Below are 17150 nucleotides of genomic sequence, written 5' to 3'. Positions count from 1 at the left end.
GCAAATCTACAAAAGTCCAGACAATAATTGCATGGGAGAGCAGCCTGTGTTTCTTTGGCATTGATTGGTGCTGGAGAAAGCATTGCTGAGATTGTTCTTCCTGCATGCCCTCCTTGTCCCTTTGGGGACAGCTGAATATTTGCCAGTTTTACCATTTGCCATTTTGTGGGTTTCTGAGAGGGCAGTGTTGCCTGGAAAAGCAATTGCCATTTTGTAAGGCTGCTGTGGCCCTAACCTGGATAGGCCAGGCTAGCCCTATCTTGTCAGATCTCAGAAGATAATCAGGATTGGCCCTGGTTAGTATTTAGATGGGAGACCTCCAAGGAAATCCAGGGTTTGTGACACAGAGACAGGCAATGGCAAACTGCCACTGAATGTGTCTTGTGTTGAAAACCCCACAAGGTTGCCTTAAATCAGCTCTCTGTGTGTGTTAAGTGCCGTCAAGTCACTTCCGACTCATGGCGACCCTATGAATCAATGTCCTCCAAAATGTCCTGTCCTTGACAGCCTTGCTCAGATCTTGCAAGCTGAGGGCTGTGGCTTCTTTTATTGAGTCAATCCATCTCTTGTTGGGTCTTCCTGCTGCCCTCCACTTTTCCTAGCATGACTGTCTTTTCTAGTGACTCTTGTCTTCTCATAATGTGACCAAAATATGATAGCCTCAGTTTAGTCGTTTTAGCTTCTAGGGTCAGTTCAGGCTTAATTTGATCTATAACCCACTGATTTTTTTTTTTGGCAGACTACGGTATCCGTAACACTCTCCTCCAACACCACATTTCAAAGGAATCTACTTTCTTCCTATCAGCTTTCTTCATTGTCCAGCTTTCACACCCATACATAGTAATAGGGAATACGATGGCATGAACTAACTTAATCTTGGTGGCCAGTGACACATCCTTACACTTCATAATCTTTTCTAGCTCCTTCATGACTACCCTTCCCAGTCTCCCTTTTGGTTGATGATGGAGCCAAGGAATAGAAAGTCTTCAACCATTTCAATTTCCTCATTGTCAACCTTAAAGTTGTGTAATTCTCCTGTAGTCATTACTTTTGTCTTCTGTGACTTGATGGCGAAAAAAAAGTTGCTCTGAGCGGTGGTATTGCTCAGTAGTGAATCAGGATCTTGCAGGTTCAAATCTTGCCTCTGCCACAAACTCACTGCATGGCTTGGCTGCCCCCCTAGTCTGTCATATAGGAATAACAGAGCAGGCCTACTTTACTGGGTTATTATAGAGAGCACGGCTTGAAAATCATTTATAACTGCTTGCCTTTGCAGCTTTCAGTCCAGGCTAAAAAAAAAACAACCAGTTTGCTATAATTAAAATGCAGAATGCTTAACTTCTTTTTAATTTCTTTTATTTCAGAGTGGTGGCTGGTTTCTGGATGTCAAGGAAAGGCCTGTGGTGCCTTCTGGTCAGTCTCTCTCTCTGGAAGATGTAGACTTCTGAAGACCCGTAAGATTCTTCCGTAAGCTCCGTCTCTGTTGTGAATATCAAAGGTTTAGATCTGTCAGGGATCCTTCATGATAGATGCTGTGTCCCCTGAGGAACACGTGTGCTTTGGCAATCTTTCTGTATTGCTGACAAAGGATTTGCGAAAGCTGATCATCTAAGGAAACTAGCCCTACTGACAGAACTAACTGCTCACAGTTATTATTTTTTTAGCCCTTTTTGCAAACCAAACTCTGGCCCAGCTGTGATATAGCTCTTCTGTCTCTTGTGGGCTTAGTATTTAACGCCCTGACTATTCTTGGTTTTTTTTTCTTCTGATGGCTCAGGCCAGCATCCAGTAGGAACCCTTAAAAAAAATTCTTCTCAGCAATCAACAAGATGTCCACCACCAAAGTGCCAATCTACTTGAAAAGGGGAAGCCGGAGAGGGAAAAAAGAGAAACTTCGAGATATCCTCTCCTCTGACATGATCAGCCCGCCACTGGGTGACTTCCGGCATACGATCCACATCGGGAGCGGCGGGGAGAATGACATGTTTGGTGATATCTCCTTCCTGCAAGGGAAGTTCCATCTCCTGCCGAGGACGGAGAGCAGTCTGAGTTCAGACGGGGCTGGCCACTATGTCGTTCCCTTCGAGTTCTCAAGGACTGCTACTGTCTCTGGTTATGATCCACCATCTCTGGACATCCCCTCACCTCTCCTAAAGAATGCAATCTCTCTGCCTGTCATCGGTGGCCCGCAGGCGTTAACTTTGCCATCTACCCAAGCCCCGCCCAAACCACCCCGCCTCCACCTGGATGACAAAGGCCAACCAGCTCACCAGCCCAAGGACCCTGCGGAGAATCCAGCCAACGGTACTCGGACTGCGGAGACCCGTTGTGCTCCCAACGGCAAGTATGTGGCCGCTCTGAATGGGTTCGTTGAGGAAGAAAACAAAGGGGAACCTTTGATGTCCAACGCTGGCTCCATGCTCTCTCTCCACGTGGACTTGGGACCATCCATTTTGGATGACGTTCTCCAGGTGATGGAGAAGCACCAAACCGGGACTGTGGGCGCTCTGTTGAAGACCAACAGGCGGCAGATCCTGACGTGACAAGGAGGGATGTCCATCAGAAAGGACTCGTTGTTCCCCCCTCCCCAGGAACAGCATTGTGTAGAGAAGAACGTGTGTAGCTGTTCACTGGGACTCCTAAACTGGACGGTTGTTGTGTGATTGAGAACCTTGGGTGCAGCTTCACTAATAGCAATCCCCTGAGCGTCTGCCTCTCCTTCTCCTGTGTGTTGACGCCACTATGATTTGGGCGGGGGGCCCGGCTTGCTCCTTCTCTGTGGGGTCTCCCCTGCTCCATGCTACTGAAACATGTATAGGAACAAAAAAGCAATAAATTCATCAGCATCTGTTAGTTGCCGTTTGCCGACAAGGGTCATCGTGTTGTGGGCGTGCATTTCACAGGGATGAGTTAATTGATGGTTGAGAAATCCTAACAGCCGAAAGAAGCGTTGTGTAACTCATGCAGTGGGTGTGCCGTGACCGAGGTTGCCAAGCAGCTCATTGCTCTCTGCTCTTTGTTCAGGCTTGAAGCTCTGAAGCTTCCGAGTTCCCCCTTTCATTTCAGTGGGCACATTTGGGCTACCTTCGCTAAACCTGGGGGGGCATCTTCAGGTATTAAAATGGTGATGCAGCCACATTAGTTGATAGTTGGAGGGCATTCTGTGTTGGCTGTGGAGAGAATGGCGTGGGAACAGGTTCTTGACTATAGATGAAATTAAACCAAAGTCCAGCAGCGCTTTAAAGACTATCTCTGACTCAAAGTTTATGCTACAGTAAATTTCGTTAGTCTTTAAAGTGCAGCTGGAGTTCTGTTTAATTTGGCTGCTACAGACTAACAGGCTACTAGAAAAGACAGTCATGCTAGGAAAAGTTGAGGGCAGCAGGAAAAGAGGAAGAACCAATAAGAGATGGATTGACTCAATAAAGGAAGCCACAGCCCTCAATTTGCAAGATCTGAGCAAGGCTGTCAGATAGGACATTTTGGAGGACTTTGATTCATAGGGTCGCCATGAGATGGAAGCGACTTGACGGCACTTAACACACACACACAAACACAGGTGGATGTTGCTGCTACCATCACAGAACAGGCATGGGGAATGTCCCCTATGGTGACTGTAGTGTCCCTTCCTTTTCATTATGCCCCGTGGGGAAACATTAAACCCCTATGCCCTCACTGGTGGCAGCCCAGTCCAAAAACAAACAAAAAACGATTTAGCACCCTTTCTGCAGAATTTGTAAACCGGTCTTCTCAAGATCGCTCTGAGAGATGATGAGCAAGAGGGAAGTTAAATTGCGCTGCAGTTTGGTTGGGCTACATCAGGCCAGTCCTAACAGCTTGGCCATTCTGTTCAGTGACCGGTTCAGATCTAGCCCGGTGGCCGATAACATTCCGTGTATCTGCTGTTCAAGAGATCCTGAGTTCTCGGCCACCTGCCCACCTGCATGATTTTTCCAGCGTCGTCAGTGTGGCCCGGCCAATTGGATATCTGGTTTAGCACATAATACTTTGTTTAAGCATCTTTAGGGGAAGAATAAATAGCGACTCATTAAACTAACAAGCTGTTGCATTGTCCCTTGGCAGGCGAATTTCTTCCTGCCCATCTGTCCTTGCAGAGGGTGATTCACAAAGAGACAAGCCTGTAGCTCTGCTTTCCCAAGGGGGGTATGTTAGGCCGCTCTGGCACGACACATGGAGAAAGATAGTTTTTGCCAAGGGCTGTTTTGGCCAAGAGAGTGCTTTTTTTTTTTTTAATGGCCCAGATGACTTCGTACGGAGAACAGCTCCTTTGGAGGGTCTTTTGGCTTTCAGCCTCCTTAATAGCTTGGTCTCCTTGAGGACTGAATCTTCCTCAGTTGTATACTACTTTTGCTCCAGAAATTGAGCAATCCACTTTCCTCCCTCACTGGTGTTTTTAATTTTTTTCCGGAGAGCCACAAAAGATTGAAACTCACCCAGTAGAGCTCTGTTTTCTGTGCACGGCAAACATGTTTTTGTGTCTCCTAAAGCACATGCGGTTATAACTGCTGTACGCAGCTCTTTACATAAGCAGGAACAAAATAGTTGTCCTTGGTCCCGAAGGGGGGGGGGACAATCTAAATCTAATCATTGGAGGAGGAGGGGTGGGAGGGGAGAGAGGGCTGAGGGCGTGGGATTGACTTAAATTGAATGCTTTTAACATATATTTAGGTTGATTTCAATTGGGAGGGGTGAGAGGGAAGGGGTTAAAAGCTAAAGGCTTCACAGAAAAGGTGGGGTTTGAAGCGGAGGGGGGGGGTTGTACCTGAACCCGGAACGTTGTGTTTCGCCTGTGAGGCGGAAGGATCGGACCGTTATTTTTTTTAACTGATAAAGTTGAAAACCTGCCCACCACTAAAGCCCCCCCTCTCTCCCCCGTACTCTCAGAATCCTCTTTCAAAGCAATTTTGTCTCAACGGCACACGGCTTATTGTTCAGCCGAATAAAGGCTAGGAAACATTCTGGAACAAGCAATATTGTGCCGCGCGCAGAGGCCGGCCAGCTACCGCACTGCGTTTGTCTCGCTGTCCGTAATCCTCGGACGGGCTTTGTGGCCATGGTGACAGCAGTGTGTGGTGGGTGACCGCCTGGTGCCTTCTTGTTTCCATGGACTTCCCCTTGCTGAGGTCAAACGTATAAATAGATTTGATCCTGTGATGAACTCTGGCCCTTCCACACACACCTAGTGGCTTAGCAGCTGGAAAAACCGCCGCATAAAATTGATCATAAAATAGCATATTAAAGCCTCAAACAGCGCCGTAGTTTAAGGGAGGGACAGTAACAAACTTGCACGGCCTCCTTTGTTTTCAGGTTTGCCCCTTCCACTAGAGAGCCCGAGGCTGAAGCCGCCGATGCCTGGCAACCCTAAAGCCACGTCATGTGGAAATGAGTACAGGGCCCGCATGCTTTTGCCAAAGAGACATTTCTTCATTAGAGTATTTGTGTTCAGAAACACATTTTAAGGCCAAAATACTTGTGGTCACTCCCAGGTTGCCCACAAGGATTTTCAGTCAGATGCTGTTTTGGTACGTCCCTGCTGGGAAGTCCCATAACAGCATCTGACTGAAAATCCTCATGGTTGAAAGGATTGTTCAGCCAGCGTGGTGTAGTGGTTAAAAGCGGTGGACGCTGATTTGGAGAACTGGGTTTGATTCTCCCCTCCTCCACATGAGTGGCGGAGGCTAATCTGGTGGATTCATTTCCCCACTCCTACACATGAAGCCAGCTGGGTGACCTTGGGCAAGTCACAGCTCTCTCAGCCCCACCTACCTCTCAGGGTGTCTGTTGTGGGGAGGAGAAGGGAAGGCGATTGTAAGCTGGTTTGAGTCTCCCTTAAGTGGTAAAGAAAGTCGGCATATAAAAACCAAGTCTTCTTGTCACGTAGTAGTTTGGCTCCCAGAGTGTTCAAAGTGCTTCCACATTATCTTGGTGTAACTGTCACAACAACCCTGTACAGTAGGTCAGCAATATCACCCTGAGAAGGGGGAAAGGCTTGGTTACCACCACCTAGTGAACAAATTCATGACAGGTGAGATTAGGGTGAAGGCCTAATTTTTTTTGGGGGGGGGGATAGACTATGGGATCTAGCCCAGATATGTATACCGAGGGCAGAATTCAGCCCAAGTTAAGCATTTTTTATTTCGACGGGGAAATTAAGTCCATGATTCAATTCTCTCCACCCTTGAAAAATGGAGACTTACCAGCCCACTAAAATGATGAACACCCCCAAAGCTAAGTCAAGCAGCAGATGTCATTTTCTATAGGGCCCAGTCATTCTAGGACAGGGGTCCCCAAAATGGTGCCTGTCAGCACTTTTCCTGCAGCAGCTGATCTGAGGTTGGTTCTGCCTCCTGTGACACCCTATATTAGAGTTCCCAAGGAGCCCGCAGGCTCAGAACAGTTGGGGACCACTGTTCTAGATTATTTATAAATATCTCCCCCTGGTTGGAATGTAATGATTTTAAAAAAATAAAAATTAAGGAAGATATTTATTTACAGCGTTTGCATACTGCTTTATCAGTCACAGGGTATCTTACCATTCACAGTGAAACCAGTTAACAGCTAGACAGTATACTCTGATAACAATGGAACGCTTTCAAGTTATGTAAGTATATGAGAAGATTCTTTCTGAATATGGTTATCTTCTTGGGGTGAGAGAATAATCTGCCTTTCGGAATGCTAAACGTCACCACTGGTCTCCGGTAAACTTGGGCTGATGACATCCACAGTTCTGCAGCTTCCGCTCACCCCCACCCCACGAGGCGGTGGTAAAGGTGAGGAACAAAGTGTGGGTGGTGACAGAGGGATGCAGATGGTTTTGGGGATCCTCTTGCTAGTCCTATTGGTACAGTTCCTGCTCTCTCAAGGAAGGTGATCATGATCTTTGGAAGATACACACTGATATTAAGCTCATGAGCATTTTGTAGACACTATCGCATGTGCTTGGTGACATTTACAGAAGCTTCTGTCAGGCATAAGGGAATTGTTGATTTTTCTATTCACCTATTCAGTCCATGAGCCCTGTGGCGCAGAGTGGTAAGCTGCAGTACTGCAGTCCAAGCTCTGCTCACGACCTGAGTTAGATCCCAACGGGAGTCAGTTTCAGGTAGCCGGGCTACCTGACTCAGCCTTCCATCCTTCCGAGGTCGGTAGAATGAGTACCCAGCTTGATGGGGGTAAAGGAAAGATGACTGGGGAAGGCACTGGCAAACCACCCTGTAAAACAAAGTCTGCCTAGTAAGCATCGGGATGTGACGTCACCCCATGGGTCGGGAATGACCCAGTGCTTGCACAGGGGACATTTTTAGTTAAAGTCCACCTGCAAATGTAGACCCACCTATTGAGGCAAGTTGCCGGTTGCCCATCTATTTTTCCCCTTGATGACCACCTTGCAAGGTACGGAAGGCTGACCAACAGTGGCCTAGTAATCATTTGCAGCTGGATGTGTACTTGAACACAGGCCTCTGCAATGTATGTCCAACCTTGGAATCTTTGCCCCTCTATACTGCTAGCTGCCAGCTATCACTTCCACATGAGCGCTTTTGAAGCGAAAGGAATGCCAATGTGAAGTTTGTCGGGTTGGTGTCTGTATCTCAGTCTTTGTTCTCTGTTGTACTGACTGGCGCCCAGAGGCCTTGCTTCCCCCTCCCTGCAGAGAGACTGCAATTATTTTCCCCATTTATATGTGCCACTTCCCTCAATATGTAAAATAAAAAAATAGCTTGCTCTTGTGTCCCCTTCCCCTAATCCTGTCAAGAGGAGATTGAGGGCTCATCTAATGGAAGATCTTGGGAGAAAACTGAACAGCACAAAAGTAAACAGGGTGTAGCATTCCCTCCCTGGCAACCTGAGTCTGCCGAGATGAGATGTCATAAGAATTACAAGAAGCTATAAAATAAACCCCTACGATGTCCCAACTTCAGTTTCATCATTGAAAACTTCCTCTGTTCCCTGACCTTTAGCTATTTTTTAACAGCCTGGTCCTAAGCGTGTTTAGGCAGAAGTCAATGACATAGATGTGCTTTCTGGGAAACATACACAGCATGATCCTAGGCATGTTTATGCAAAATACTCCTAATGTTGAAGAGACTTACTTTAGCCTGGACTGGCTGCCTCTGCCTCTGCCAGGGTTGCAAATGGAAATACAACAGGAGCTAAGTTTTAAAAGGACAGTGTCACGACTCCCAAGTTGTAGCTACTAGTTAAGATTTCCTTTTTTGATTTTAAGACAGCTTTCTGCCTGCCGCTTTAACTCCAGCCTGGCAGGCAGAAATGGAGCATTCAGGGGGCATTTTGGATTGCGTCACGATGTGGGGGAGATGAAAGTTATGCCCCACCGCTGAAAATCATTCTGCCCAAAGAAACCAAAGAAAGATGCATGTGGAGGTGGACTGGCCATTATGGCCACTGTGACCTCCCAGTGGGATGACAGCCTGCCCGCCCCTGCCACCTGGACCAGGCCAGCAGTGGGAAGGCTACATGGCAGCTGAGCGGCACATGGCAGGGAGAAGGCGGCACCTGACTGGCTGGGTGACCAGGCTGGCTGGTTGTTTGTCCCTCCTTTCTTCAGGGAACTGGGTCCGTGGCAGGCCAAGGGATGGAGTCCTTTTCCAGGGCCATTTTCCCCCCTCCTAATTTGTGCTTGTACTGGTAAAGTTGTACAGTACGGCAAAGCAGAAGGACCAAACTGCATTTTAGAAGCACCACAGATGACTGAGGGAAAAAGAGCCTTGGTTACTCACCGTGAAGGCTTCTTCTGCTCTGGGATACGGAGGCCATCTTAAGTGTGGGTGTTTCCTCTTCCTCTTGTTCCGGGAGGCAGGACCTAAAAATTTTTAACTGCCTATCTCTGGAGGGAACGCCCCCGCCCTTTTCAGTCTAAGACTTTCCGAGCAAGGAGTGTTACCATTAAACAGAGACATAAAAAGATAAAGCATTGTAGAAAAGAGCCTGGCAGAAATGCTTGAGGTAAGTTTAAACTTGTATTTTAACTGTAACAACAATAATAAAGAACTGCATTTAACCCCAACCTTGTGTAGAGAAACTTCTTTATTGGTAGAAAACACCATTGAATGTCATTCTCCTGAATTACTAGGACGTCTGGGCGGGCAAGATGGCCTCCGTATCCCAGAGCAGAAGAAGCCTTCACGGTGAGTAACCAAGGCTCTTTCTCGCTCTGGGAGAGGAGGCCATCTTAAGTGTGGAACTTACAAGAGCTGTCCCTGCCCGGGTGGGATCAGACGTCATGGAGAATACTCTGGAGAACCCTCCTGCCAAAGGAGGCGTCAGCTGAGGCAAAAAGATTAAGCTTATAGTGCCTCACAAATGTGGAAATTGAGGACCACGTCGCGGCCTTGCAAATCTCCTCTATGGGAGATCTGCGGTTAAAGGCCGCTGATGTGGCCGCACTCCTGACTGAGTGTGCTGTCAATCCCAAAGGGACCGCAATTTTGGCTGCTTTGTAAGCCTGAGTGATGCAATTGGTGATTGTGCGGCTGATGGATGCACGGGACATGGGTTTTCCCTTATTTGGAGCTGCCAGATTGATAAAGAGAGAGTCTGAGACTCTTAGGTGTTTGGTATGGTCAATGTATGTATGAAGGGCCCTTCTGAGATCTAAGGTATGCCAGATTTTCTCCTTTGGGGTTTTTGGGTTTGGACAGAATGAGGGTAGTATGATGTCCTGATCCCTATGAAAACGGGAGTTAACCTTCGGGATAAAGGAAGGGTCAGGAGCAAGGACTACCTTGTCCTTGTGAAAAGTGCAAAGACCTGGTCTAACTGATAGAGCTCCCAGTTCGGAAACTCTCCTAGCCGATGTCACAGCTGTTAAAAATAGAGTCTTCATTCTTAACCAATTTAATGGGATGTTTCTTAAAGGCTCAAATGGATGTTGAGTAAGGGCTGTTAGGACCATATGTAGGCTCCAGGTAGGGAACCTGTGTTTAACTGGAGGTGAGATTAAAGTAAGTCCCCTTAAAAAGGCTTTAATATGGGGATGACTAGACAGAGGATAGTCTGAAACTTTTGGGACAATGGTTGTTCTATAGCTCGGGTAAGAGAGCTGTGAATACACTGCTCTCCCGGAGCGAGGCAGGAACAAGACTGGAAAAGGGCGGGGGCGTTCCCTCCAGAGATAGGCAGTTAAAAATTTTTAGGTCCTGCCTCCCGGAACAAGAGGAAGAGGAAACACCCACACTTAAGATGGCCTCCTCTCCCAGAGCGAGAACAGAAACAGATTGGCCACTGATTCAAAGACGATAAACGGAAGTATTCCCTCACACAGCATATAACTAACATTTGGAATTACCTGCCACAAAATGTGGCAATGGGCACAGGCTGAATTGGCTTTAAAAGGGGATGACAAAAGTCCATGGCAAGGGAGAGGTCTACTGGCTGCTGGTAGCCATGTCAGCTAAATAGAACCTCCCTAGACCACCAAGGAATACCAGGGTTGCTGTGCAGAGGAAGGCACTGGCAAACCACCTCTGTTAGTCTCTTGCCTTGAAAACCCCATAAAAGGGTCGCCAGAAGTCGGCTGCGACTTGACGGCACTTTACACACACACGCAAGAGCAGTAGATATCTGAGTAACATGATAGGGGCAACCACCAGGACAGAATAGGGCCACAACTCTGATGCCTTTGTGAGTTTCTTGAAGGCATCTGGCTGGCCCCTATCAGAAATGTATGCTGGATTAGATGGCTCTTCTTATATTCTTGTAAAAAGTTAAATAAATCCACAAGTTGATCAGCAGCTACTGGCCATGATAGTTATGTTGAACCACCATGTTTTGAAGCAGTCTATCTCTGAATAACCAAATGCTGGGGACATGCAAGGAGGAATCCTAAGCGTGTTTACTCAGAATCCTACTCAGATCTATTAAAGGGGGCTTACTCCTAGGCAAGTGTGCTTAGGACTACACTGACAACAGGGGCGGGTTATTGCCTTCACATCTTGCTTCCCAGGAAAATCTGGATAGCTGCTGTTGGAGCCTTAGCTTGGCTGTGATCCAGCAGGATTCTTCTTAGCAGTGACGAAGGATCTGCAATCTCTAAAGGAAGTTTATTAAGAAAAACGAAGCACAGAAAAATGAAAAACGCTGACATTCTTCTCTTCTCTACTAGCGATGCCAAGAAAGTGTCTGGATGCAGCTGGTTTGCAGAACACTCATGGCACGAAATAGATCCCTAATGGAGCAATCCACTCGCACCAAAAGAATTTTGTTTTTACCCAGCGGACAGGAAACATTCAGAGCTAAATTATGCACTCGGTTTCCTCTCCAAACTCTTAGGCCTCCTCTTAGGTTAGTAAATATACTTTCCAAATAGTCACACTGCTTAACATTCACCTACCCACCCACCTTCCTTTCAGATGCAGGCAAACTGGCAACTCTGAGTGCATATTAATAATGACAGAATGACATCTTGGTTGCTGCAGAACGAAAGCCGCTGTGCTTAAATGCAACCCAAACACGGAAATGCTTAGGAACCAGCGCCTTGGCCTTCTCACAGAGCTTTAGTGCAAACTGCCAAAGCGTCCCAAGAGGGCTTCAGCAATGAGAAGTCTTAATCGCAGATGTGGAAGCCTAATCTAAACATGATGTTGGCAGGGTAGGGGAGCTTTTCCATGTGATTGTGCAGTGTCTCACTTCAGTCGGGCCACTGCACATGAAACCTTGCTGCATCTGTAATGTGAGCGCCCCAGTATAATGCCCACCTAGACAGGCTATGGCTCTCTAGTGTGCAAAGCAGGGTCAATCCTGGCACGTATTTGGATGAGAGACCTCCAAGGAATACCAGGGTTGCGATGTGGAGGCAGGCAATGGCAAACCACCTCTGAACGTCTCTTGCCTTGAAAACCCCACCAGGGGTCGCCATAAGTCAGATGTTACTTGATGGCAAAAAACGAGTAGCATATGTAATAGCAGTTGGGTAACTTCTGTCTTTATTGGTCCTCATAGCCTTTTCTTCCCTTGCCCTTCCCATCAATGGCACACAGACCCTTCTGTCTCTAAGCCCTGTCAAAGGCTTCCCCCCACAGAGTCCTTTCCCCTTGAATCAATGACCCTCTTTCCATATTTACTTATTTTTAGATATTTATACCCTGCTTTCCTCCCCAGTGAGGATTCAAAAAAGCCTACAAAATCATTTCCCGTCTGTTTTATCCCCATAACAACCCTGTGAGGTAGGTTAGGCAGAGAGAGAGAGGGAGAGAGTGGCTGGGCCAAGATCACACAGTGAACTTCCATGGCAGAGGGGGTATGTGAATGTGGGTCTCCCTCCCAGATCCTGGTCAGACATTCTAACCACCTCATCATACTTTCTCTCAGCCTTCTGCCCCCTCCTTCTGTGTCCTTCTCAGCCTGCCGCTGCCTCCTAGAGCCCGTTTCCTGCAGCATACAGCATCCAGGCTCCTTGCTGCTTCGTTCTCCAGACTTCAGCTCTCCTTCTCAGGAGGATCCGTGTCTCCCCTCTCCCCCATATTTCTACCAGCCCTTGCTGTCCCTAGGCCCAGAGTGGAGTTTTGCCCCATCCCCTTTCTTCTTTGGCCTCTCTGTTTCCCTCTTCACCGGTCTTTCCCTGTCTAGAGCCAATGCTGAATCTGCTCTCCTTGCTGCAGCCACCCTGTCTCCTGGGATGATGATTATTTGCATTTTGATATATGTCAACAAAAATTGACCTCCCAATGCATTTTACAGAAAGGAACAGTCCATCTTTAAAACTCAAAGCCATTTAAAAACAACCATCAGCAGAAAACATAACCAAATTATGATTCATATATGTTAAAAAAACTTTGACCTGGATGGCCCAGGCTAGCCCGATCTTGTCAGATCTTATGGCGTGCCAGCATGATGTAGTGCTTGAGAGCAGTGGTTTGGAGCGGTGGACTGATAGAGATCAATTAACCTGGAGGAAATGGCCTCCTGGGTTCACCTGGAGGAAATGACTTCTGGGTTAAGACAATGAGTTGTGATTGAAATGAGTGCATACACTCTTGGTGATATGGAACCCACCTTCATGGGTTCATCTGCCAAGGAATCCCCCGCACATTTGCTGCAGAATCCCTGCATGTTACAGCAAGAAGAGACATGAACAGAAGCTTGACGGTCCCTACCAGATGCACAGAACACAATTTGTTTTGAAGTGCTGCCGGTTCACTTGAATATTTCATTGAGCTGATGAAGCCTCCCAAAATGTGGATGTATGACTAGCCACACGTACTCTCCAGCTGCAAGTATCTGGGACCTTCTCCTTCGGGCACGTTGGACTATGCTCCTTACCCGCCTTTGAACTTTCTCCACACTGTGTTTTTACCAAATGAGTAGCTTTGCCTCTTGTCAAAAAAAGCTGCAGCAGTGTCAGATGATGCAATAGCAAGAGTGATCCTTTTGTTGGCCCCATAGCCAAAATTTCATTTACAGCTAACGCTATACCCCACATTTCCCCCCAATTTTATACTCTCAACAAAAACCCTGCGGGGGAAGGTATGGCTGAGAGGATGTGACTGGCCCAAAGTCAGCCAGCAACCTTCTGGGGGAAGAGTGGGGATTTGAACTGGAATCTAATCACAACACCACACAGGCTGTGTGATAAGAGAAGCTGTTAAAGCCTCAGAGAGGAGATACTTTCCCCTATCCCTGTTTGTGCTGACTGCTTATGCTGGGATTTCGGGAGCAAACCTTTGCATCTATTGCAAACCTTTGCACTATTGTATTTTGGGGTTTTTGGGGAGATAATTTGTGTCAGGACGGTATAATTCCCTTAATTTTTGGCACTGCAAGCTAGTGACCAATTTTGAGCCTGCTAGCTTCGTATTCAGACGAGTTATGCCTGCCAAAGGCAAACTTTTCTGGCAAAGGAAGTTTTGACTCTTGACCCTGAAAATCTTGTTGGTCTCTCAGATGCTGCTGGACTCAGATCCAACTTTTCCAAGAAGTTATGTGTGCCATATGGACAGACAGATCCTTTTATTATAACTCTAACAGCTTCAGAGGTCTGATTTCAGGGTTCTCCTAATGTTAACAAATGCTTCAATCGGTTGGAAGCCGTTAGGAGAAGTTCACGTTTAATTAGAGAAAACTATAAAAAAGTTTCGTAAATTAACATATACCAACGATAATCTTTTCCAATTTTCCATTCCTGCTACTTATTTTCAAAATTACGCTCTGAGCCTCTAAAGCAACATCTGACCGAGAAATCTCTTACCTCTATGGAGAGGGGGGGGAGAATGATAACCACGCACGCGCAATTAGGCTAATTTCGGCAAAGTCAATGGCGTCAACGGTCCTTATTGCCTTTTCCGATTTGCGCGTGCGTAACTGTGATGTTGACGGCCACGGTAGAGGGAAGGGTGTGGGCTTTAGTCATACTTTCCACCGCGCATGGTCGGTTGGACCCGTGCGCATGCGCCTTGCCTTGAGGGAGCGCGAATCGTCTATGGAGCGCGGAGCGAGCCGGTGTCAGCTTGAACGGCATAACGGCGCATGCGCGCTCGAGCGGCCCTTGGCCCAGGCGGCAGAGTGGAAGATGGCGGCGGTGGTACAGAATGTGGTGAAGCTGTGAGTGGAACTCTCGCTCTTCTCCCCGTTTCACCCCTCCGGGCTCGAGTGGTACAGCCCGAACCCTTTGGAAGCGCGCGCGCAGGAAGACAGTCAGGAAGAATCCATTCCTCTTTTGGTGGTGGAGGGGCTGGGGGGGAGAAAAAGGGAGGGAGAGGCTGTTGGATCTTTTCATTGTTCAGGGTTGAAGTTTTTGTTTTTTTCTTACTTAAAGAAAATTGTGGGAGCCTCCATAGGCTGGGCCGGGGGGCGAAAAAGCGTCCTCACTACAGAGTTCCCAAAGAGGGGGGAAACAGAGCCGATCTGTTAAAAAATCCCAAAACGATATGAGAAGAGGTTCAGACGCCCCCGTCCGAGATTCATAAACGGGCAGGGTGATTTTTTTTAAAAAGTAAAGCCTTCATTCTAGTGATGGAGTTTTTAAAAGAAGAGGGGGGGGGAGGGGAACGACCCTCTAAGATCCCACCGGAAAACGAGGGGCGAGGAGAAAAGTATGGCTTCTTTCCCCGGCCCCTTTAGAGTAGCGTTGGTGGGGGATGAGAAAGGAAAACCTCTCTCACTTTTGAAAAATTAAGCCTGGAAAGAAAGGGGTTGGGGGAGCAGTCAGCCACCATGTCCCAAAGGAAAGTAGGAGCGAGGAGAATAGCAGTGAACCCCACCATAGATACCCTGAAGGAAGGGTATGGGGGGGGGGAAAGTAATTAATGAACAGCACCTCAAATCTCCAGAAAGAAAAGTAGTGGGGGACGCAGACCCTCCCCCATTGCTGCTTCCATACATTTCTGTGGGAGATAGTTGGGGACAAAAAGGAGAAACACACCATACCCTTTACTGGACAGGAATTTGCGTATTTGAAACATTTACACCCACACACTTAACCAAGAATGGTTTCCTAGTTGGCTTACGTATTCAATAAAAATAGCTGCTGATCAGTAACAGACAACCAGACCATCATAAAGCAATAAAACATTCATAATTGGCATCACTGTAAACATAATTAAAAGGCAAGCATCAAAGTTGCAAAGTAAAAAGGGGGCAAAAAAGGGATGGAGGGGGGTGTTCCCCTAGGTCAGAACAAGGTTTGGAAAGAAAATTACATTCTCCACCTCCTATGTAAAGTCTCAGTGGACAGAGATGAATACAAGAGAAATAAAGAGCACTTCACTAGTAAGGCGAGAACATGGTGACCCGTCTTCCCGTAAGTTGTTAAAAACAGATTTAGGAGTTAGGAAAGAGCGCTTTATAGAAATCAAAAAGATGAGGCTGAGAGGGAGGGTCAGGAGTGTTGAATGAGCAGGGACAGGGGAGAGAGTAGCTCAGATGACCTAAAGGGAGTGAAAAAAGAGATGGGCGTACCCCACACAGACAAAAGAGGGATTCTCTGGCTTCTGAATTCTCTCAAGTCTTGCACATAATTGCAAACTATTCCCAATGTGCACTATAAGTGGCAAGATGAAATGAGCCTGGAGTGGAACCAGATTCCAGTGTGGTGAAGGAAGGGGAGTCCCTCTGCCTTATTCAAGGGTTGAAAGAAGGAGAGGAGACTGGAGGTTGCATGTGAGACCCCCTTTGAGTCTTCCTGATTTTTATTCTCTAGATTTCATGAATTTGTAAGCAGCAAGATGAATGCAAACCATTTAAAATGAAAGGGGCTTGTTGGTTTAATTATCTACTTTCCCATTCCTCCACTTCTTTTTCCTGGCGGAAGAGATCTCAAATCCTTTCTCTTGAGCAAGCTGATGCCTGCTAGTTTCTATTCCCCCTTCCCTCTGCTACTGTGCATGGCAAGATTTAAACACTGAAATTACTGTAATTATACCCTATTCAATTAGGGAGACTTCATTGTTGCTGCACCACAGATTTTTTTTTAAAGAAAGGGAATACAAGCTGTGTATTTCCCCCTCTGTTCTTTCTTCAAAGAATTATGCATCCAAACCTATTTGTTAATGTAGTTATTGAATAGGACTGGATATTATTTTTCTTCTGGATCTGAATAGATTGAACATGAAATGCAGTAATGTAAAAAGCCTGCCCTACTAATGCATCTGTTCTTTTGAGAATGGAATTCTAAAATTAGACACATAACCAGAATTTTGATCTTGCACATTTAGAGCTCTTGGCCGTAAAAGATGATGAATACCTTTTCCCCAGCCTTGGTTCCGAAAAGTGGTACCTGTTGGCTTCTAATGCTTGGATTGCATACCGCAAATGATCTTTAGTTCTCTAGAGATTTCTTTGTGAAACAGCTTTCTAGACAATTTTGTTCTGTGTGGAGAGCCTGGAGTCAGCTGCAGTTCTTGAAGGATGAATGTAGTATGGATGGGTTTCCTCTAATGCTTGGGTCTCCATCTCCACAGCCTTGGTGAACAGTATTACAAGGATGCCATGGAGCAGTGCCACAACTACAATGCCCGACTGTGTGCCGAGAGGAGTGTTCGGCTGCCGTTCTTGGATTCGCAGACCGGGGTGGCACAGAGCAACTGTTACATCTGGATGGAGAAGCGACACAGGGGGCCAGGTTGGGGGCGGCTGTTTTTTTGCTGTTCTTGAGGACCTGGAGCTTCGGATTACAG

At 46.9% G+C, this 17150-nt stretch overlaps 2 protein-coding genes across 5 annotated transcripts in view; both read left to right on the top strand.

Annotated features, from left to right (window-relative positions):
• The first annotated feature begins 1806 nt into the window (after positions 1-1806).
• Positions 1807-2566, top strand: CDC42EP2 (CDC42 effector protein 2). Its single transcript, XM_056852794.1, has one exon. The coding sequence runs from the start codon at positions 1830-1832 to the stop codon at positions 2541-2543; it is 714 nt and encodes a 237-aa protein (XP_056708772.1). The 5' UTR covers positions 1807-1829; the 3' UTR covers positions 2544-2566.
• An 11889-nt stretch (positions 2567-14455) lies between these two features.
• Positions 14456-17150, top strand: part of DPF2 (double PHD fingers 2) — a 29922-nt gene continuing 27227 nt past the window's right edge. For 3 of the 4 annotated variants that reach the window (XM_056852478.1, XM_056852476.1, XM_056852475.1), the window contains exons 1-2: positions 14472-14577; positions 16935-17095. In XM_056852478.1, coding sequence (XP_056708456.1) covers positions 14546-14577; positions 16935-17095 — 193 coding nt within the window. In that variant the 5' untranslated portion in view covers positions 14472-14545. Of the gene's footprint in view, positions 14578-16934; positions 17096-17150 lie in introns of all 4 variants that reach the window. The other variant, XM_056852474.1, reaches the window with a different exon arrangement.

This window comes from Euleptes europaea, chromosome 7, assembly GCF_029931775.1.
Source record: "Euleptes europaea isolate rEulEur1 chromosome 7, rEulEur1.hap1, whole genome shotgun sequence".
Classification (NCBI taxonomy): domain Eukaryota; kingdom Metazoa; phylum Chordata; class Lepidosauria; order Squamata; family Sphaerodactylidae; genus Euleptes; species Euleptes europaea.
Note: the sequence above shows the minus strand (reverse complement) of the source record. Positions and strands in the feature narration are given on the sequence as shown.

What these genes read in the sequence shown, in the direction of transcription:
- CDC42EP2 (XM_056852794.1), top strand. Translation starts at nt 1,830, where the DNA reads ATGTCCACCACCAAAGTGCCAATCTACTTGAAAAGGGGAAGCCGGAGA.